Below are 23,255 nucleotides of genomic sequence, written 5' to 3' on the forward strand. Positions count from 1 at the left end.
TGAAATAAGTTAAAAAACCTTGTAAACAATGCGAAATACTCTACCTTCCTTTACTGGGCAGACCCTTACTTTGTATGGAAAGACAGTGTATTGGATCAAGGTGAGGGGCCCTGGGTGCATGCTCCCTCTTTAATCATATATTTAAAAGGATATAAGGCCTTTTAATACGAACATCAATACACAAAACAATGTTATGGAGATTATGTACATTAGTACCCTCAAACATAGAGAGTGTGAAAGCCAAAAGGTAAGGTGGTAAGGAATCACAAATGAACAATAAAAATTCAGAGTAAGTACAAATAGCTGCTCAAAAATGGTTACTCGTTTCCATAGTCCAACAAACTATGATAGCACACAATATAAAAATAATGACTTCACAAAAGTTTTGCCCCCCCCCCCCCCCCACCATCCCATTTCCCCATTACCACAGTAGTTCAGCGTTATGAAAAACTCCAAAAAACCTGTGAGCAATATTCTCTTTGATCTTGGAAGATTTCTAGTTCAGTACAAACAAGACAGACTACCAACTATCAAATCTATGTTTTTATTTTATTTTAATTATAGAAATCACATTAATATTGAAAGCTGCTGTACATATTGCACATGTAATTCATAACTTGGCAAAGGGGCACAGTATTATAGTCACACTAGATGTCCTCCTCTCCTTTACATGTACTAGTCACTTTAACTCTACAACATATCCATTAAAATTATGTTATTGGATAATTTGGAGAAATATTGAAATACAAATTGAAGGGAACTCTGCTCACAAGGCATGCCCCCACTCATAAACTAAGGACCTGTTTACATCAAAGTGTATCTTGTACACCAATGTGAAGGTGGATGACTCGACATAGTTTGCAGAGCATATGAGAGATTTCAGCCACTGACAATAGTCAAGTATAATTGAGATCAAACTTGGCAAAGGGGGACAGTATTATAGTCACACTAGATGTCCCCCTCTCCTTAACATGTACTTGTCACTTTAAAGCCTACAACATATCCAATAATTATGTAATTGGATTGGAGAAATATTGAAACACAAATTGAGGGGAACTCTGCTCACAAGGCATGCCTCCCCCCCCCCCCCCTCATAAACTAAGGGCCTGTTTGCATCGAAGTGTATTTTGTACACCAATGTGAAGGTGGATGACTCGACATAGTTTGCAAAAAGAGCATACCAGAGATTTCAGCCACTGACAATACTATTGTAGATTTCATTGTATATATACATTTGAATAGTCAATTACAATAATTATTGAGATCAAACTTGGAAAAGGGGCACAGTATTAGTCACACCAGATGTCTCCTTCTCCTTTACATGTACTTGTCACTTTAAATCTACAACATATCCAATAATTATGAATTGGATTGGAGAAATATTGAAATACAAATTGAGGGGAACTCTGCTCTCTGCTCACAAGGCATGCCCCCCCCCCCCCCCCCTCATAAACTAAGGGCCTGTTTGCATCGAAGTGTATTTTGTACACCAATGTGAAGGTGGATGACTCGACATAGTTTGCCGAGCATACCAGAGATTTCAGCTACTGACAATAGTCAAGTGCAATTGAGATCAAATTAGCATACATCTACTTTGAAGGTCATCTTGCAAATCAGCTGTCAATCCCTTTCATTAACAACACAAATTACATACAATTTATACACAATTATATATTTATACAATAAGCACAGAGGTAATAAGCCAAATCATCAATAGATATTTCATATATGCTTGACTTTTGATGTAAAATATATGTCTTAAGTGACCAAATATTTTTTTGTATGGGAATATATGGAAATATATAAAGTCAGTTAACGTATAGAGTGTATAAATATACAGCTCAGGCATGCAAATTGTTGTACAAGCATACAAGATATACTTTAAAAGTATAAGAAGAATGTAATTTCTGCACAACTGATTCTTAATTTATGGAACTAAGTCGCAAGTGTTTCCCCTTTTTAGTTATTAATTTTTCTGTGGATGTGTGCTTGTGATAATAATGTTTCTGATATTTTAGTCGACATCTACCAACAGTCCATAGCCCTGAAGCCTCAACATTTTTGTCCTGAGTTGAAATAGCAGGTCATTTAGAACAGCTGGCTAGAGCTTTCACTTGAGCTTTTGTTGTAAACCTGGAGACAAATCAAGCAAAGAGGAAAACGTCACAATAAATCGTTATGTTACATCGTGACTCGCTCATTGTTTGCTCCTCACAATTGCCAAACTTTAATCGCACATAGCAGAAAAACGGTGAGAGGTGCGATGGGGTGCGATGCCTTAAAATCCAAGAGCAATTCTTTATTAAACAAATGGTGTAATTTTTTTTCTTGAAACCGAGACGATATAGCGTCAAAAAGCAAACGCGTTCATTGATCATTGCACGTGGAGAAAAGCCGCCATATTGGACAAGCTTGCGAGGAAGTCGAATATTGACAACAATAACTAAGGAAATTATGAGAAAATACAATCACTGGTCACCTACATACCTCGTCACTTGTTGAATCCTTTCATTTGGAAGAAAAGCCGTCTACACGGTATATAAAACAGTAAATAAGACGAAGCAATTATTCGCGTGAAGATCCTTCCTAAAAACGCTGGTGAAAAAATACGGTGATGTGATTGGCCAATTACTGCTACCATGATGCTCTTCGGACCGTGTCCAACCACCACTGAGGTGTCGCTAAGCTATTTTTTTTTCGGCGGGAAGCGAAAGTTTCTTCGGAAAAGGGGAGGAAAAAAAAAAAAAAGAAAAGAAAGAAATACCAGAAAATGCCATCTCAATATAACAACAATAAAAGCCACAAAGTTCGATTTGACACTATTTAATGGTACGTTTCTCAGAAGTTTCCTTCAAAATCAGAAAAAAATTGCACGATTTTACGATTTAGGTCACATAACAACAACGACAGCAACAACAATAACAACCGGTTACCTTCAAAAATTTCAGGATGGCTTGCAAATCCTGTCGGTAAGAGGTTAAAACCGATCGGAGAAATTTCTCAAAAAGAGCTTAATGCCTGCTTTTATCAGTGTTTTTACGCATTTACGTGGACTTCAGGAAAAGCTCATCTATGAAATCCGTACGAGCGGCGGCCATAATGTTCGTTTCCGTCGCTCGGCACCACTCAGCAAAACATTTGCACAAATATGCACAGCTCTTACGCTTCTCGATGAGCTGGAACTTCAAAAGCACTTGAATGCTTGTTTCAGCAAGGTTGTAACTCGTACAATTAAACGTTTCTTGAATTTGAGATGCCCGACTGTGTCCGATCTTTTTCTCTTTCGATTTTTCATTCAACTCCGTTTGCAAAGAGCTGCGCGTGTCAGGTGATCATTACGTTTCGCGCGCTTTGGTCTAAAGCTGCCCTAACATCCGGTCGTTTTAATTTAAAATAAATATTTACTTAAAGCTTCAACAGCAATATCCAAACTCGGAGAATTCAATAAAACAATTATTCCAGTCGCACTTGTTGGATGTGAGATTAGTTATAGCCAACTCGGCGCTTCGCGCCTAGTTGGCTACTTACCATCTCTGGAAAATATCTCATGGAAAATAAACATGCAGAGCATTATAATTAAACCGAGCCGTTGTCAGTAACTTTCAAGAATCCGGCAACAGAAGCAAAAAATTCTAATTTCTTTTTATTTGCCCTAAAAGACCCTTTTGGTGAACTATTTTCAAAACCAATATTGAAAAAATCCAGTGAATTTGTTATTTTGGCAAAAATTGGGAAAGATCAAAATCGGCCAAAACGCGCCCGATGGCCCGATTGAAATTATGCAAATTGGAACTTTTTCAAAACTCTTGTTCAAGACAAGGTTTGAAAATAGTTCATAAAAAGGGTCTTTTGGGGCAAATAAAAAGAAATTAGAGTTTTGCTTCTGTCGTTGGCCACTACCTCTGTGCTGTTACAAAAACCCTAGTTACAATCACCCTATGAACACCGGGGTGGTTTTCGTCTTCTGTGATGGGGGAGTGGGGTTGGGTGATTCTTAACACCTGAATCCTTGACACCCAATAGAGGATTCTTAGCGAAAACGGAGATATGCAAAAAAGCATTCTTTGACGCAATGTGGACTCGGCAAGCGCAGAAAGATATTGTTTCACTACATCCATTAAAATAGCATGATATGAATTTTTTTGAAAAATACTTCGCAGTTTTTCGAATATGTAAGCCCCATGGGCTTTGGTTCAAACAGCAACGGAAAATTTCAAGTTTATTAATCGTTACATGGGGAAAGAATTCCACTTGAAATATGCCTTTTTGACGACCAGTGATTGGTTCGATCTTCCAATAAATATTCATTATAAACAAAAAAAATTCGAGTCAAACCGAGGAACGTCGTTGCGAGTGAAATCTCAGTCCTTGAAGTTATACGGAAATCCAGGAGTCATCAAAAGCTTTCTGAAGAAAGGAATCTTCAACAAAACGCAGATCGGTAAGTGTCTTTACTCAGTAACATGTTTTTGTTTCGTCAATTGCAAACTAAATCGTTGAAGGCGCCTTCTAGATTTGGCTTATTGAAGTTACAGTTCGCGCTGCCGGTTTTAAGATTAGAACAAATTAAAGAAAAAGGAAAGGATATAAAGGCTTCCGAGCGTTAACGATAAAGAAACTGAACTTTAGATTCCTTCGGTGGCATTGATTTTTTTCCAAATTGCCCACTGATGCCCAAAGTGGCCAAGTGAGGAGAACTTTGTTGACTGTTTTGCATTCAAGATCGGTGAATGATTTCGTATTCTAACATTATTTTCTAGCGCGCTTTGAAAATCTCATTAATATATGACGGTATAGTTGTCATTTGAAATCAATTTGTTCTCTTGAAAATCGGGTTAAATTTCACTGGCATTTCACCTATTATCTCATTTACCTCCGTTAATCGACTTTGAACGTGTAGTGCTGCATCACAAATTACACAACTCTAAATTGAAGTTGCTCGATTATCATCAGTCTATTTCACTGAAAGAAGGTGGTAGCAGAAGTTTGTGAAGTAGTTTGCCTTCCCGTGGTACTGAGTTTCACATCATCTTTTCTGGCCAAGGCGAGTCACTTATGATTAATTTCTCTAAAGAGACGACCATTTGATTGGCTAATATATAGATACTAATGGAAGAAGAGACTGTAGTCTGTATAACGGTCCGTTTGTTAGCTCTACTTGAGCTTGAGTTTTCTTTGGTATCTGCCTGAGGGGAAAACAGAAATGTAATGATTCACTGTCATGGGCTGGGAGTATAATTGTATTATGTTGAATCTTAGGCCCATTATTCATTTCACTCAAAAGTGCTTAGAGTTTACGTATGTGGCCGTGTATTAAAAAAAAAAAAGAATTTTGCTCTGGTTTTCGCGGTCCTGTAACAGGGGCTTTTACAACAAGAGGAGCAGATTTTCTTGAAGGAACATAGTGTTTTTGCAGATCTCGACTCATTCTGTTACCTTTACAACTCAAGAGTTTTTACTGAAGAACATTTCTCATATAAGACCCGTAGCCAATAGTATTTCGACAACTCAATTTCACTTGCGTAAGCTTAGCAAAAGAAAAGAATTCTAAAGATATGATTCTTCTCGCCTTTAGGAACTAAAATGAAAAAAAAAAAAAAAAAAAAAAAAAAAAAAAGCCATAACCTTTCCAACGTGTCTGAGAATAGGTATTTCATTAATTTGGCGTAGGTTCTTGCAACCCACTTTCGTTTCTCTACTGTAAACAGTTTTGAATATTTCATGAACTATAAACGAGAGAGGAAAAACTGGAGGTTAAGATAATTAGATCTTAAGCTCGATGGAAAGATATGCTTATTATGTCAGCTTGTCAAGTTCTAGAATGACTTTGAACGGCGGTTTAGAAGTAACGTACACGTCATTCTTACTGTTTTTTAAGACGAAAAATGCGGTCTTTTGTTAGCTCCTTGACTTGTTTCATGATCGACTAATCAGTAACAGCTTCTCATCAAGAAAACCTTGGTTGAGTAACAGTGAGCTCCATTAAATCCTTCATTTTTTGAATCTTGCATCATTTTTAGTCCTTTTCATATCACACAATCTTGCAATGATTTGAAGGTACACATGTAACACCTGAAACAATGCACGTTCACTTTAAGAAATCTATATAAGCCTTTTTGGAGTCTTCAGTGCGTTAGATAGGAGGAGAACAAGGGGTTAGATCAATGTCAATATCTAAAATCTGTGTACCCAATAAAAAGGTTATAGGTGGTTGTTGATCGGTCTCTTTCGGTTGTTCATATGTTAGATTTTGATATTTGAGTCAGATTCAAAACTCAAAAACTTGCATGATAGGTGGCTTATTTTTAGGCGGTCTGGCACTCTGTTTTAAGGTTACTTATAGGTAAGGAAGGTCGAATTTTTCTCAAATAATTTTTTTTTAGATAATTGTTGAAACAAGAAAGGGATGCAAAGTTTCGTAAAAACAGCCGTTAAAAATCTTAAAAAGAACGGGAGCTATCTGAAAAACAAAGTTTTGTAGGAAAAGCGGTGAGCGAGTGAAGGTGTCATAATCCAATTTATGCGGGACTGTGTTGAGATATTACGCGGCAAAATTTACCCGCAATCTCGAATTACCGGCAAATTTGCATATTTTTGTCTACATCGTGTTCATCGCATGTCACGGCGTTGTATGTAAAATGTTACTGTGAAACAGCGTTCCATTTTGGATTCAAGCATTGCGTAAAAGGTTGTTATGAAGAAAGCGAAACTAGAAAAGTCGCCTTGGGTGACAGTTAAGAAAAAACCAGGCCCAAAGAAGGTCGAAAAATCATTTGACGAAGCCTAAAAACTTCAGCTGGCGGGAGCAACAAGGGTTCTTGGTACAACCAGTCAGATTTTCTATAACTGCCTCGGCAGCAGAGAAATTCGAGGACGATAAATCGGATAGTGGAGTGTCGAACATCAGTTCGGAGTCCGAAATCGAAGATGCCGGCGACAATCCAGCCACTTTCGCCGTTGTTGACCGGCTGAAAATTAAGCAGCGAACCTCAGCGCCAAACCTCGTGTACTGATAACGGTGAGAAGTGCGTGTCTCGTGTCAACTCCGCTGGGGCTGCCAGTTTCATGTTTTGCGTTTCTGCCGTTTTCTTCTTTGTTTTGGTTTCGCCGGTGGCTCTCTCGCGCCGGACTTAACTTTTCCCATAAAGAAATCGCTTTACAATATTACAGTAACACCAAATGCTTACAGAACTCCCCAGGGAATGCTTCTTTGTGTTTGATTCGCCGGCGGCGTGAGTGCGTAGACAAGTATTTTAATGAGGTGCGAAAACTCGGAAAATGTTTCAAGGCCGAAAACACGGCTTTTGTTTTTGCGCGAATTCCCCATCTTCAAATGAATTAATAGGGTATGTAGCTTTGCCAGATTTCAACGAAATTTGGTCAAAATGGTCATCAGATATTAATGCATCAAAGTGTGTCAGGCTTTAACGAAATTCAAAATATTTTTCCCGTGACGTATTAACATCTGACGGGACTACAAAAATTTTCTATTGTCCATCTTAAGGATGGGTTTTCTCGCAAACCAATAGAAATAAAGAAAAAGCCTGACACACTTTGTTAGCCTATTATCTCCTGATTGATATCGTGCAGTCTGTTTGGTTGTGCGCCTTTACTTGAGAGTGGGTAATTCAGTTAAGTACACGTCGCTAGTATTGAGTTTGCAGGCCTCTGAGCGCTTATGCATCCAACGAAATAAAAAAAAAAAAAACATTGATATTTTCGCAAACTTCAATTTATCAGCTTTACAGTGATATATAGTTTTCCGTGGTTTTATCGAAAGCAGCGCGCGTACGCTAGATTTTCCTGAAGGCACTCGCGAAACATGGAAGTAACCTTAAGTTATCATCAAAGGCCTCAAACCTCGTACACACGAAACTCGTGCAGTTTACATTATTTACCTTTAGATAATTTGCAAAACTTCTCTTCTAAGAATTAAGAATTTAAGAATTTGAAAGGATTTGGGACTTTGGAAGAGTTAATAGTCTGCATGGAAAAAACAGTCGATGTATTTTTATATCTAGGCTTTGTCAGTTCCAATTGTTTTAAAATTTTATTTTATTTGCCATAGACAAAGATAACAAAATAGACAATAAAAAACGCTAAAGTAATACTATATATATAATACTATATAATAATAATAATAATAATAATAATAATAATAATAATAATAATAATAATAATAATAATAATAATGATGATGACGATATTGATGATGATGATGATGATGATGATGATAATGATGATGATGATGATGATGATGATAATGATGATGATGATGATGATGATGATGATGATGACGATGATGATGATGATAATAATAATAATAATAATAATAATAATAATAATAATAATAATAATAATAATAATAATAATAGTTATAGTAATCGCGTTCTCTGATAACTTATGAAGTGTAGTTAGTGCGCCTAGTACATTTTGACCTTCGGAACCTCCTCTTACCTTCAGGCTTGTTTTAGTAAGAAAGGAAAATCGGGTGGGAGCAACAAAAAAAGCCATTCTTCTAAAGCTACCGTATAGTTACCATTCATTAATGATTATTTTTTTTCTCGTGTACTTCAGTGGATTTCAATAACAGAAAGGCTTAGTGCGCTTCATCTTACCAGTGGAAGCCGCTGTTTATCCAATTGGCGCTGAAGCAGTTCAAGACGTCGACGGAACATTCAGATTCTTCAAGAACAAACAGCATGTTGAGCTTTAAGGCAGCTTTCCTGTTTCTTCTTTTTGTTCTCCGCGTATGGGCTCGGCGTATCATTGAGGAAGATCCTGGTAAGTGTTGTTATTACAGGGGCACCTAACGGAGCCGCTCCTCAGACTATCCGCACCTCCTTCTTATAGTCTTTTGCATTACCACATCTCCGTTGATATTAAACTAGACACGAACCTCTCAATGTTTTTTTTGTTTTCAGGTTCAGGTTCAGATTTAAATTTACTTTCGGGATCTGGCGTGACTGTAACTTGTGATGAGAGTAGCATGTCGGTAGACTTGGAGAAGGAGGTATACCCGTACTTAAATGCAAGCTTACTTCACTTGCGTGACTCTTCATGCAGAGCTACAGAAAGTGTAACGCACCTGTCTTTGACTACTGATTTGGATGATTGCCTGACGTCAGTCGCAGAAACTTCCAGCTCGCTAATTTTTACGAATGAGATTCAGGCAGATATTGTGAAAATATCCAGTGCTGTCACCCGAGACCACGATTTTGATCTGGAGTTTAACTGTAGCTATCCCAAAGAGAAGCTTCTCAGCTTGAGTTTCACACCCAAAGGAATAGACATCCCTCCATTGCAAGGTATAATGGATTCTCAGTTGTAGGTAAACGACGTATAGACCAATATATAGCTCATTTCAGTGATTGGCGAGAGACTGACTCGAATTATATTGAAGTTGATTAACCGGCTTACCCGATGCGTTTATTGTTTAATTTAAGGCCTATTGTATCAGAAATATACACAAGGAACAAAGAGTATATTGTGTAGCCAACTGCAGGAACTTCACCCAAAAACTTCAAATATTATTGATTAACATGACTCTTGGTTTTAGTCTTGCAATAAGAGCTTCTGGATAACGCTCACTACGTCAATTGATCTGTTTAAATGTCAATTTATTTTAGTGGGATTTGGTAACCTCACCTTCAAGATGGACTTCTACACAAATTCGTCCTTTGCAACACCGTACAATGACATTGACTACCCACTTTCGATCGCTCTCAATGACTACGTATACCTGCAGTACAGTGTGGAGTCCAGAGCTAGTTTGGCGGTAATAGCTGTGAATTGTAAGGCCACCAAAGACGGAAGTTTCGATTCTAAGCCTTCCTACGCCTTCATAGACTCTGGGTACGTATAGTTCAGATCAATCGACACATATAATTGTCCTTCAGTTCTACCAATGACATTTATATACTCTATATACTTCTGGGATTTCAGTAAGTCATCTCCCCTTCCCTGATTGGGGTCGAGGGAGTAGTGGGTAAGTTGCAGTAACGAGTCCAATACCTGCGAGTAAAACCATAAGACTACGGTGTAGTACGTTGTTACATTTTGCCGGTTTTCCTGTCATTAGGAAATTTACGCAACAGGACGGACGATGTGGTGAGACGGTATATTGTGCTTGTGTGAGCAACGTGACGGCCAAGTATTCATTGACTCTAGATTTTAACATTCCTATCGCTCGTGGTTTTCAGGTTATCACACATGAGAAAACACCAGTTAGTCGAAAATCGCATAAAAATGTGAAAGTACTAAGATGTCATGTTGGGTCACACAACGATATTTCACTGTCCCCTTACCTCAGCCGTCCTGTCGCGTAAACTCATTATTATGTGGTTAAAGTGTGCAGTAGAGGAACAAATCCAATTTTACATTCTTTATCATTTCGTTTACAACCTCTCCAGTAATAATACATTATTGTTGTTGCCACTGAAAAACAATAAATGTGATGATGATGATGATGATGATGATGATGATGATGATGGTGACAATGCCGTCTGAGGTGAAATTTATTGGTCGGAATGTCACTGCAGAAAGTTCTCTACTCGGCTTGTTAGTATAGAAATGTTTGCTTTGGTCATCCCACCAGGGGTATTTCAATCACATTATCTCACCTGTTCTTCCATATTTTTTTGCAAAAAAAAAAAAAAAAAAAAATGATAGATGCGAAGTAGATTCCACAATGTGGTACTCGTACTCTCCAACGCGAAGCTATCAACAACTTAAGATCAAGGCATTCAGGTTCTTCACAGACTATCAGACGGTTTACTTCCATTGTGAGCTGATGGCCTGTCACACCACACTTGTTTCCAGGTCAGTTAAACAATTCAGTGATGTTATAAATTAAAAGGTTATTTTTTTATGTTCGTGAAACGATTAAAAATATTTTTTTGATACTATCATTGAGATTTTAAGGGACCATTTTAGTACTATAAGTATGTGTGTGGTACTAGTCGCAAAAGAGGCTCATCAAGGTAAAAGAGAAGAGTGAATTTTGAACGGTTGCTTTTGAATAGTCAAGATTCAAGTAATTTCCTTAAGCTCCATCTCCCAATAACGCACAGAAAAAAAAAATAAATGAGTTTCTATTCATGTTGAGATGTATATAGACTATGTAGAATTTTATTGAGATCTTGTCACTGAAAACCCCCATGGGTATTTGTCGATAAATATCGTTGTGTTGTATTCTATTGTATCGTGTTGTATTGAATTTTATAAATAAATAAAAAAGTAAAAGAAAAATTTAACGAATATACACAACGTGACAGTTTTTAACAGTTGCCTTAAGAGCCAAATTGTTCACAGTTTGCTCTGGGAGTGATTAGAACAACACCACGCATGCTTTTTAGCGTCCGACAGAAAGGAAGTCTTAATTATCATCTGATTGCATTAAAATTTCACTTCCATCTTGTCTCATTTTGACGATCCAAACTTATTTGCTATGTTTTAAATGTAAGATGTAATTGAACTGCTTGCAACACAATGTCTTAAAATTGCTCACATAATCTAATCTCATATAAACTATCTTTGAAATTGAAGGTGTACCACTGGTTGCCGTTCGAGAAAGGAGAGAGGTGTAACGACAAGTGACGAAACAAGTCAAGAGGGCACCACCAAGTCATACTTCCTCAAACGGGGACCGATAGTGCTCAAAGAAAAGGAAGGATCGAAAGGTAATTCAAAGGTCCCCCCCCCCCCCCCCACCCTCATTGAAAGTTAATGCTACGGTACCAAACGAGGAAATGTTATTGTAATACATTACGCGCAAATACCCGTTATGACAATAACAAGCTATAGCCGCAATTCTCTAACATACACACATTATTTTATATTCCTAGATACCGGGAAAACTGACCAGCAAGTCATTGTGATTGCGAGTGCGACAGCCGCTGCTGGAGTTGGTCTGGTAGCTATAGTCCTTGCTGTTTTGTGTGCGAAATGCCGCATTGCAAGACTGCTGCTTAATCGCAGCAATGACACCACTGAGGACGAACAGGATGACATGAACGAATCACTGTGAGATATGTTTAAAAGTGTTAGAAGGAAGACATCCTCTGATCCTTTCCACTCTTGAAAGTCATCCCTATCTAGTGTAGCATCAATCGGGTTCTATAAATCCACTGTTAACGAGTTTCACAGATTGTTTAGAACTTGCACTTTATATCTTATCAACAACTCCAGCAGGCTGGAAACTAGAAATTAGGCCACTAATTTTGTTAAATACAAATGAGGCCAGTATATGAGTAATATTGAGTTAGTCGGTAAAGATAAGATGAGTGTGTATTCTTTTTTGAATCATTAAAACAAAAAAATGTCTTTATTGCAATCATGTCTGATGTCTTGTTCAGAAGGATAATAAGCATTATTCATAGCCAAGCTTCGAACGGAACGTGTTAGTACTAGACAACTGGCTACCCTGAACCATTTATGGTGAAATGCTTTGTTGCACAAAACTGCTCTTTGTTTTCTGGCTCTAACGCACCGAACGAAGGAATTTTATTGCCGCTTTCCATTGAATGATGGCTGAGAAATCGGAATGGAATGGGAATAGGAATAACTTATTAAATGACTTCATTTTTTGTCAGCAAATTTCACTACAAGACCTCACCCATCAAGTGTAAGAAAATGTTTTATAGAAATTTAATGCAATTAATATTTGGTCGCATTCAACAACTAAAGATGTTATACAGTTACTCTTCATTTTTTTTTTTACTGCTTGCATACAGTTTACACCTCTTGTAAAACTTCTTGCGGTGAACCATGGCCAGTTTCACTCTTGGATGTTTCGCATAATAAATAGTTCACTTTTAAAACCATGATAGGAGATGTACGAAAGCGAGTATGGGGAAAAAAGTGCTTTTAAAATAGACTCTATCAAAAAATGGCTTGCATTTTAATATTCTTTTGATGGCATTCATAAAAGCCTGACCCTGCTGACTAACCTCGTTCGTGAGTTCAAAAATCAAAAGAATACTTCACTTGAACGAGTGAGTCTAATAGACCATTGCAAGTTGCTTTGAACCTCATTATGAAAGCGAGACTAAGTGCTAAGTGTTTTTTTTATGAACTGAAAATTAGTTTTCATTCATTTGCAAACAAAACTTAATTTTCAAATGAATAGTTTTGCACTTAGCCTCGCTTTCATAGTGAGATTCACCGCAACTCAAAAGTGGCTTATTCGATTGCAGAAAAGCTAATATTAAAACGTCGGCCATTTTCGTATAGGGTCTATCCGCCATAAGATATCTGATCCATTACCGTTGTGATCACAAAGCAATATGCCACTTCCAAGTTGCTCTGAACCTCGTTATGAAAGTGAGGATCAGTGCAAAACTTTAACTAAATTTCATAATAAAAACTTTGCACTTAGGATTGCCTTTACGATGAGGCTCAAAACCCTTTTCTGTAAGCATATACAATGCAATTTCTTGTTTCTCTTAAGTTTGCCGTTTCGCTTCAATTGTCTAAGGAACAACTGCTTGCAAATGAACGTTTTCTGTAAGGATCTTTGCGAGAAAAAAAAATCATCACGTACACTGAAACAATCTGTATCTTGAATTTGGCGGGAAATATGCCGTGCGAGCCGTCGTCTTGCGAAGGTGTCTCGTAAAACAAAATTTGCCGCCAAACTGCTAGGAAACGATGTCACTAAAAGTCGTCGCCGAGAAAGAAGTTGTTGGGATTTTGAATCAAAGTTTAGAGGACTATTTATCTAACAACAAAGTTTTGTCGATAACGTCGTATCAAATGACAATCAAGTTTTTTTGATCTTCTCAGCTGCCATTTTTGGACACGCCATATGGGATTCTCGGCTTCCTAAAAACCAAAGAAGTCGTCCAAATTTACTCAACATTCATCAAAGGAATGGATAAGAGTTAAAATGGTGTAAAAATGGTGAGGTTGCGAGAATGAACTTGCAATTTCTTATAGAATGTTAAAAAATTCACATCTAAAAAAAAGACAGGTCGTCAAAATCACTTGGACTAATTGGTGCTTGCTGTATTACTTAGACAACTACGTGGGTTGAATTCAGTGAGCGCACTTTGTTCACGGACGGATTCCCCCCTCCCCCCCCCCCCCCCCCAACCCATACTCTCTTCGCCTTCCCCAGTCTACATATAGGGTTACTTTGTCGGTGATGTTAAAAAATGCTCGAATCCCATCTGATTTAAGCACTCTCCTGAATTTTCTCCCTTTTTGTGGGAAAACAATATGTGTGAATTTTTGGTGGGTCGCTCGTTGATGGGATTACCGTATTTAACGATGATTGTGAGTGTTCGTGTCTTCTTCTGCGTTCTGGTGTCATTTCTTTATTGTATATTTAGCGCAGCCATTGACTTCTCAATAAAGGATATTGAAGCCAAACAACGGAAAAAATTCCGCTCGAAATATGCATTTTTTAAACACCATTGATTAATTCTAGATTCTAGTCAATGTTCATGACAAGCTTGAAAAAATTGCCTCAAACCGACCAAAGACGTGGTGTGTGAGGCCGTGTGAAGGCGAACTCTGTCTTTGAAGTTTCACTGATACGTCAGGAGTCATCAAAGACTTTCAAGAAGGGAATATCCCGTCATCAAAGGCAAGCCGTAAGTGTCCTTATTTCTTAAAGTGCTTTTATTGCGTAAATTCCGAAGTTAATCGGCGAGAGCATCTCCTAGTGCTTGGGTTATTGAAGTTACAGTTCGCTCTGCCAGCTTTAAGATTAGAACAAATGAAAGTGAAGAATTTGTTTTATGAAAGCTGCGGAAGAGTTAACGATAAAGAAACGGAACTCTAGGTTCATTTCCGTGGCGTAAACACTTTTCCAAATAATTAATTGCTCGAAGTGGCCAAGTGCTGAGAACTTTGTCTTCTGTTAGTTATCTAAAAGCACTAAATAACTGACGTATTTTCAATATTATCTCGCTTTAAAAAATGTTCTTAATTTAGGACATAAAAGTTTTTAATGTAAAATAACTTTGTTCTCTTGAAAATCGGGTATCATTTCATTCTCAGATTTGTTGGTTCGCTTAACCGACTTATGATATCGATGGTGCTTATTAAGTGCTGTCCAACGTAGTTCACACTATTTTTTCTTTTTGTGTGTTGGCTTTGTCTTGTTGAAAATGAAATCACACGGCATGTGGTACATCATAATTAAAAACTCTGAAGAAAAGGAAGGAAAACTCACTTTACGGTGAAACAGTTTGTTCTTTGCCGGTCAAGTGTACCGTACAAGTGATGGTGGGAGAAACATTTAGGATACAATTTGCAATTCAAATCAAGGTCCTGTACGTATCATCTGCTAATGTAAAAAAAAACAAAAACGTTTATGAAAATTTCAAAAATTGAATTGAAGTCGCAAGTTCGGAATGAATAAAACAACAGCCTTTACATTTGACACAGAACGTATCCGGAGTCTGATTGTACTTATCAGTAAATCTTGGCGAGGGACAGTATGTTCCCCTTGTACAGAGGAAGATCATTGAAGCCTTTGGTCTCTGCGAGAACGAAAAGAACTAAGCTACACCTCGCAGTTTAAAAGTTTGTTGGCTCCCAAATATAGTGAATGGGAGCGCGCAACAGTGTAACAGCCTTGTTCTGTTTTTGATATTACTCCATCATTCTTTTTCAGAGGTATATGTGTGCAAATTCAAGCAAAAACAACTTCGTCGACTCAACATCAATTTTAGCAGGTGCATGAACGCAATGATGTCTGCGGCGTTGCAAATGTATGTTAAGAAACAATGTCAATATTTATACAAACTGTTGAAATAATTTCCTTTGTCCGCCATATTTGACTTTTCAGAATTTCATAAAACCTCTTATAGTCTTCACGCTTTCTTTAGTAAGAAGAGAAACAGGCGTGGCAACGGCATAAATAGCTCCCCAATAGCTAATTCCTCTAATGATTAGTTTTGTCTACACTTTAGTGGGCTTGATTGGCACAACCTTGGCGTCGAGGCAATTCAAGACGACTGAGAAACACCCAGACTCTTCAAAAACAACATGGCACGCTTTAAGGCAGCTTTTCTGTTTCTTCTTTTCACCGCATGGATTGTCGGCCTTGATTCTAGTGGTACGTTTTCTTACTGTGATTAATTGTACCGTCACAAGTTGCTTCCTACACAGTTAACACAGTATTTTATAAATGTATTTGAATGCCTAACGTAATGAAGCTCATTAATTTAGAATTTTTGCGCTATTATAAGAGGGGGTACATTTGCACAAACAGCATGTAGGTTCACTTCCAGTTTTATTACCTCAAAACCGTAGTGCCAGTTTCAGTTCATGGCATGTTATCTAGTGCGTTAAAGGACAAAAATAGAATACTATTTTTCGCACTCCCTGAAAAGCCGAAGCAATACAATTATATGTGATGTTGGCATGAATAGTATCCTAGCTGTCAACGTGACTATCTTCAAGATTTACTAAATTCAAATTAAGTGAAAATGGATTTGTTGAAACTTGTTATGGACAAACGTGCTTAGCATACCATGCAGGCTTAAGTAAAGGGATTGTGCAGAGAGAGTACCTCTTCTGGATACCATGTCTTTTCGCAGCATTCTCATTTATACGTTATTTCCATGTGTTGATCGTATATTGAAAATTCGGTCGCAGTTATTTTTCAGTCAGTTTGTTTGCGACTTTTTTGATGTGATGATTTTTATTCAACTATAAACGGTCCAGCTTAAGTTACAAACTGAATAGAATACTTTTGATAATTCGGTTGCTATTTAAATTAGAAACGTTTGCTTCTGATTGGAAGCAATGACTGCTCGTAATCACCTTTCATTCTGTTTCTTCAAGGCTTAAATAAATAACAGCTGATTTAGTAAGGACACGTGTAGTCACAATGGTAACACTCTGTTATCAAGCCAGTTACTTCCGACAACTAATTCCATCTAAGAAAGGATCTAAATAACGAATGGTTCACACATTGACCTACACAGTTTTAAATGAAAGAATCCACACCGTACCTTTCTAACACCAGCTGACTGTAAGCGGCGTTTCAAGGCAGAATCATAGTGGGCCCAGTTGTTCAACCTTGGACGTACATGTAAACGTTAACATTAACTCAGACCCCCACCTTGGTACAGGAAGGAGGGGGCGGTGGTGGTTGTTGGAAACCTCAGCTCCAGTGTTTACGTTACGGTACGATATTTTGAAATGTTTTTACCTTCAATAGATAACCTGTTATGTAGTGTACAATATGTTGTTAATATTATGGGATACATACGCAAATGACGCTGCTAAGGCACAGTTACGTAATCTAGCATGGCGGACCTTTTTTTAGATTTTATACTTTTATGCAACAATTTTCGTTTTTCCCCCAAAATAAGAGTTTTTCTCAGATCAGAAAATACACTTTTCGACAGCTTGGAATATAAACGCTAAGTCAAAACATCATCATGCTGCTTTACCACTTCTTCTGGCTTAGAATAAGGTTCTGGCAGCTTACAATATTACATTTTAATACATTCAAAAATTTAAAATCGCACCTCTCTTGTCATTTGATATCTCCTATAACTATAAGCCAATTTTCACCAAATTCACAGGAAATACTCCCCTTGCATGTCTGAGGGTTAAGGTCATGCTGGATTAACGTGAACTTTGATTCAAGATAATTACTTATCAACTTCCTTTACCTTTAACTCAAAATTTGCTTTCAAAAACATTTTTAACAAGCGAGATGAAAACATCGGTAAGTTTTTAATCGGGTATTGGCGTTTATCAGCTTTTGAACAACCGGGCCCTGACCTGTAAACGGGAACGTAGCGTCTCAGAAAGTTAATCATACTTGTTGCTCTTGTTATTTCCTGAAAAATGTAACAACGATCGCGTGTGCAAATTTTGTAGGCGTAAATAGGGTAAAACTGTTTTATTTTTCGTTTTAAAGTCGTATGGCTGTTGTTTACAATAATAATAATAATAATAATAATAATAATAATAATAATAAAAAAAAACAAAAAACAAAGAATAAACCCCAATCGACTCTGGAAAATTCAGATCTACGTGCATCATGATAAATGATATACTTCAATAAAAAATTACTTAATTCTGATTGGCCAAAGAAGGAGTGCACTTTACATGAAACGCGAGTGCAAAGTTGTAACAAAAGTGCAATTACAAATAGGCTATAATTAACTGGAAAACAAAAAGAAACAAACAACAGCCAATCAGATTAAAATAACCTTAAAAAAAAATGGTTAAAAATTTGAGATAAAACTGGAGAAAATATACATATGGCCGGGGTTTACAACAAACAATGCTATTGTTTTACAAGGGAAATGATAATAGGACAGCTCAAAAATATCAAAAATCTCGAACGCAGTACAAATAACTCTTTCTGGCTGTATGCGTGAAAAAAAAAGGTGGCGTGAAGAGAAACATATCGTTAAAAGAATCGAGGAAAACGAGCCAGCAAAACTAAACAAAAAACTCGAAACATTCTATACCATGATGCAAAAAAGCAAAAATGATAACAAGAGATATTAAAGAAATTCAAATTTCCCGCCACATTACCATATATGGTCAAACTTTAGGGGAATTTAAACGCGAAAACAATAAAAAAAATTACGTAACGGAGAAAACAAAAAGTTGCATAAAATCAAAAATGTAGTTTTCTTTATCACAAATTACGTCATTATGACGTCGTTATGACGCATTTTGTGATAAAATACGGGTCATGATACCACATATGCTAAGTTGAAAAAAATACAATTTCGATTTTATGCAAGTTTGTCTTTTCTCCGTTACGATATTTTTTATTCTTTTCGCGTTTAAATACCCCTTAAGTTTGACAATATATATGTGGTCATGTGGCGGGAACTTTGAAGTTTTTTTATTAGCTGTAAATTTACGCCTTTTTATTCGATTGAGAAGGGGTTTTTACAATTCTATACCGGAAAAACCAATACAGCATTTTTCCCAATAATTTCCTGACTTTTAATTCTGACCCCAAATTTGGGCATCATTTATGACGTTACAATAGCAGTCTAATAGAATAAAATAATAACCAATTGCTAATTAAATTATTTATCCACCTAGTTCCCTTCCAAGTCTCGTTAAATTTGATCCATTGTAATTCTGTCTATAGCCTATAACTCTCAGTTTTAAGAATTGGAGGAGGAAAAGTCCTAGTAACCGACCATCGTGTCATGCTCATTTATTTCAAATTGCAAATCATGTGAGTACTTATACTAATATGCGAAGAGATCGCTGAAATTATACTAACAAATGGATAACAAATGATTAAGAAAGTGCTGTCGAGTCTCAGTCTCAGTGTCGGTTCGGCTATTTTCTGGGTTCTAAAATCTCTGGTTTTCATCCACGGTGCATTCACAAGACAAATTTGACTTGACTTAAGGAGAAGGTTCTAAAGTACATAACTGTACCTATAGCGAAACGTTACTGAGTTGTTTAACAGCTGCTATTGATGTTTACATGTGTCTTCGGTGATGCTTTCAAAGAATCTGCACACCAGGGCCCAGTTGTTCAAAGACGACTGATTAAGCTAATCCTGGATTAACGAAAACTTTGATTCAAGTTTAATAACTAAGCAATAAAATTTTTTGGAAAAACATTTTGTCCCTCAGTTTTGACTTTGACTTTCCCTACCATTAGTTTAAAATTAAACTTAAAAAATGTTATTAACGAGCACGCTGAAAACCTCGGTAATATTTTCTTCGTGGATTTTCATTGTGGATCAGATTTTGAATAACCGGGCCGACGTTACTACTGCTCGGCGCTTTCTGGAGAGGGTACCGTGAACAATACGTAAACATTCATAAGCTAGGCTGACAAGAAACCGATTCGTGTGGCTTTGGAGTAGATTTTAAGAGCTGTAAATTTAACATAATATTAACAGTTCTCAGTATCCAAAGATTAAATGGTCAGATAAAGAAAATCACCCAGGCTGAAACAACACTTTTAACACTTGAATCAATGAAACATGTAGTCAACGTCTTATTGTTTTTGCAAGCTGGTATTTGGTGTTATTCAACAATATATTACAACATATTCTCCATTGTTTTTTTATAAGACTGGAAGAAAGAAAAATGCTTTGCAGAGTAATAAAGGGTTAGATAAAGAAACTAAAATTTGTCACTTAAACATTTTTCCCCAATAAAGAATTCACACAAATAACCCTAATAATAGAAAAGCGGAACTTTGCTATTCTCTGTTTTTCATGAATGTCAAGATTTAGGACTGAAGTTTGATGGAATAAAAAATAAAAGCATTACTTGTTATGTCGGCTTTTTCGTAAGTATTTTTAAACACGTATTTGTTTTTTTTATTGTCTGGTGGTTGGTAGTCAAGGGTATATGGGTACAGCAGAAATAGCAATTTTTCAAAAGCTACCGTATAGCTAATATACATAAATGATTAGATTTTTTGTATACTTCATTGGCTGTTATTGACACCTAAAAGAGAGGGCTAGTGCACCACACCTAGCCATTCTCCTCTGTTTTTTTTTTATAAGACTGGAAGAAAGAAAAGTGCTTTGCAGAGTAATAAAGGGTTAGAAAAAGAAACTAAGGTTTGTCGCTTAAACATGTTTCCCCAACAAAGAATTCACACAAATAACCCTAACAATAGATAAGCAAAAGTTTGTTTTTCATGGTTGTCAAGACTCAGGAATGAAGTTTGATGGATTAAAAAAAAAAAACATTACTTGTTATGTCGGCTTGTGAAGTTTTTTGGAAGTCTTTTTAACACGTTTTTGTGTTCTTTTTTTGTCTGGTGGTTGGTAGTCAAGGGTATACAGCTGTTTCGACAAAGGTTGTCCGAAAAAAGCGTTAAAGCGTACGCGACAATACCAAAAGGTAGTCTGGGACATACCCAACAAATTTCGATAAAAGCTCATTTCCCAGACTACCTTTCGGCGATGTCGCGTACTATTTTACGCTTTTTTGGACAACCTTTGTCGAAACAGCTGTATGTGTACAGCAGAAATAGAAATTCTTCAACAGCTACCGTATGGCTAATATACAGAAATGATTAGTTTTTTGTGTACTTCAGTGGCTGTTATTGACACATAAAAGAAAGGGTTAGTGCAGCACACCTAACCAGTAAAAGTCTCTGTTTATTTGCTCCTGTTGGCGCTGAGACAATTCAAGACATCGACGGAACATTCAGGTTCTTAGAGAACAACATGATGCGCTTTATTAAGTCTTTTCTGATTTTTCTTTTTTCCGCATGGGTTGTCGGCTTGATGGTGCTAGAAGTGTTCTTACTATAGTGTGCTGCACCAACGCATCTCGCTTGCTATTGAACTAGATGCTAACCTCGCAATGCGTTTTGACTTCGTCTAGGAACTGGCGTGACTGTAACTTGTGATGACAGCAACATGACAGTAGCCTTGGAGAAGGCGATATACCCGTACTTAAATGCAAGCTTACTTCACTTGCGTTCTTCTTCGTGCGGAGCTACAGAAAGTGCAACGCACCTGTATTTGGCTACTGAATTGGATGGTTGCCGGACGTCAGTCGCAGAAACTTCCAGCTCGCTAATTTTTACGAATGAGATTCAAGCAGATATTGTGCAAATATCTAGTGCTGTCACCCGAGACCACGATTTTGATCTGGAGTTCAACTGTAGCTATCCCAAAGAGAAGTTTCTCAGCTTGAGTTTCACACCAGACGGAATAGACATCCCTCCATTGCAAGGTATAATGGATTCTCAGTTGTAGGTAAACGACTAATAGACCAATATATAGCTCGCTTCAGTGATGGACGAGCAACTGACTCGAACTATCTTGAAGTTGCTATTAACTTACCTGATATCTTTTATAGTTTAAATTAAGGCCCATTGTATCAGAAATATACATAACATACAAAGAGTACATTGTGTACCCAACCCCTGGAACTCCTCTTACAGACTAGTGATTAACATGACTAGTGGTTTTAATCTTGCAATAAAAGGTTCTGGATAACGGTCACTGCGTCAATTGATCAGTTTAAATGTCAATTTATTTCAGTGGGATTCGGTAACCTCACCTTCAAGATGGACTTCTACACAAATTCTTCCTTTGCAACACCGTACAATGACATTGACTACCCTCTGACGATCCCTCTAAATGATTACATATACATGCAATACAGCGTGGAGTCCAGAGCTAGTTTGGCGGTAATAGCTGTGAATTGTAAGGCCACCAAAGACCATAGTTTCTCTTCTTCGCCTTCCTACTCCTTCATCGTCTCTGGGTACGTATAATTCAGACCAAACGAAACATATAATTGTCATTCAGTTCTACCAATAATATTTATATACTCTATATATTTTCTGGGTACTTAGTGAGTCATCCCCCCTTCCCTGTCTGGGGTTGAAGGAGTAGTGGGAAACTTGTAGTAACGAGTTCAATACTGCAAGTGTAACCATAAGACTAAGATGTGGTACGTTATTTGCATCATTGGGGAGTTAACCGGCAACAGGACGTCCGATGTGGTGGGACGGCAAATAGTGCTTATGTGACCAGCGTGGCGGTATTCATGACTTTAGATTGTAACATTCCTACCGCTCGTGGTTTTCAGGTTGTCACAGACGAGAGAATACCACTAAGTCGTTTAACGCCTAAAATGTGAAGGTACTAAAATGTCATGTTGGTCATACAACGATATTTCACCGTCCCCTTCCCTCAACTTTCCTGTTGCGTAAGGTCACTATTATGTGGTTAAAGTGTGCAGTAGAGGAATTAATCAAATTTTACATTTTTTATCATTTCTGTTACAACCTCTCTTGTAATAATAAATTATTGTTGTTGTTACTTATAACAATAAATGTGATGATGATGATGATGATGATGACAATGCCGTCAAAAGGTGCAATTTTTTAGTCTGAATTCCACTGCATAAAGTTCTCTACCCGGTCTGTTAGTATAGAAACGTGTGGTTTGGTCCTCCCACCAGGAGTATTTCAATTACATTAGCTTACTTGTTCTTTATAGATGCGAAGTAGATTCCACAATGTGGTACTCGTACTCTTCAATCCGAAGCTATCAACAACTTAAGATCAAGGCATTGAGGTTCTTCACAGACTATGATACGGTTTACTTCCATTGTGAGCTGATGGCCTGTCACACCACACTTTTATCCAGGTCAGTTAAGCGAAGAACTCAGTTATGTCATGAATTGAAAGGTTTATGTTTTATGTTTGTGGAACGATTAAAAATACTTTGAAGTTACTATCATTGAGATTTTAAAAGACCATTTTAGTCCTGTATTTATGTGTGTGGTAATAGTCGCAAAAGAGGTTCATCAAGG

At 37.2% G+C, this 23,255-nt stretch overlaps 2 protein-coding genes and 1 long non-coding RNA gene across 4 annotated transcripts in view; 2 read left to right on the top strand and 1 right to left on the bottom strand.

Moving 5' to 3' along the window:
• Nucleotides 1-542: 542 nt before the first annotated feature.
• On the bottom strand, nucleotides 543-2,638 carry LOC146488317 (uncharacterized). Its single transcript, XR_014866678.1, has 3 exons — nucleotides 2,488-2,638; nucleotides 1,100-2,133; nucleotides 543-792 (listed from the first exon to the last, which is right to left on the bottom strand). It is a non-coding gene; the product is annotated as an uncharacterized LOC146488317 (long non-coding RNA).
• A 6,064-nt stretch (nucleotides 2,639-8,702) lies between these two features.
• On the top strand, nucleotides 8,703-12,028 carry LOC146488318 (ZP domain-containing protein-like). Its single transcript, XM_085120805.1, has 6 exons — nucleotides 8,703-8,784; nucleotides 8,925-9,308; nucleotides 9,630-9,855; nucleotides 10,672-10,821; nucleotides 11,548-11,681; nucleotides 11,847-12,028. Exons 1-6 carry the CDS (start codon nucleotides 8,703-8,705, stop codon nucleotides 12,026-12,028), a joined length of 1,158 nt encoding a protein of 385 aa, XP_084976931.1.
• A 3,925-nt stretch (nucleotides 12,029-15,953) lies between these two features.
• Nucleotides 15,954-23,255, top strand: part of LOC146488319 (ZP domain-containing protein-like) — a 46,816-nt gene continuing 39,514 nt past the window's right edge. Inside the window, exons 1-4 of one of the 2 annotated variants that reach the window (XM_085123963.1) lie at nucleotides 15,954-16,069; nucleotides 21,309-21,662; nucleotides 21,974-22,199; nucleotides 22,940-23,089. In XM_085123963.1, coding sequence (XP_084980089.1) covers nucleotides 16,000-16,069; nucleotides 21,309-21,662; nucleotides 21,974-22,199; nucleotides 22,940-23,089 — 800 coding nt within the window. In that variant the 5' untranslated portion in view covers nucleotides 15,954-15,999. The remainder of the gene's footprint in view (nucleotides 16,070-21,308; nucleotides 21,663-21,973; nucleotides 22,200-22,939; nucleotides 23,090-23,255) is intronic. The other variant, XM_085123955.1, reaches the window with a different exon arrangement.

The sequence above is a fragment of the Pavona decussata genome, unplaced genomic scaffold, assembly GCF_977016875.1.
Source record: "Pavona decussata unplaced genomic scaffold, jaPavDecu1.1 SCAFFOLD_11, whole genome shotgun sequence".
Taxonomy (NCBI): Eukaryota; Metazoa; Cnidaria; class Anthozoa; order Scleractinia; family Agariciidae; genus Pavona; species Pavona decussata.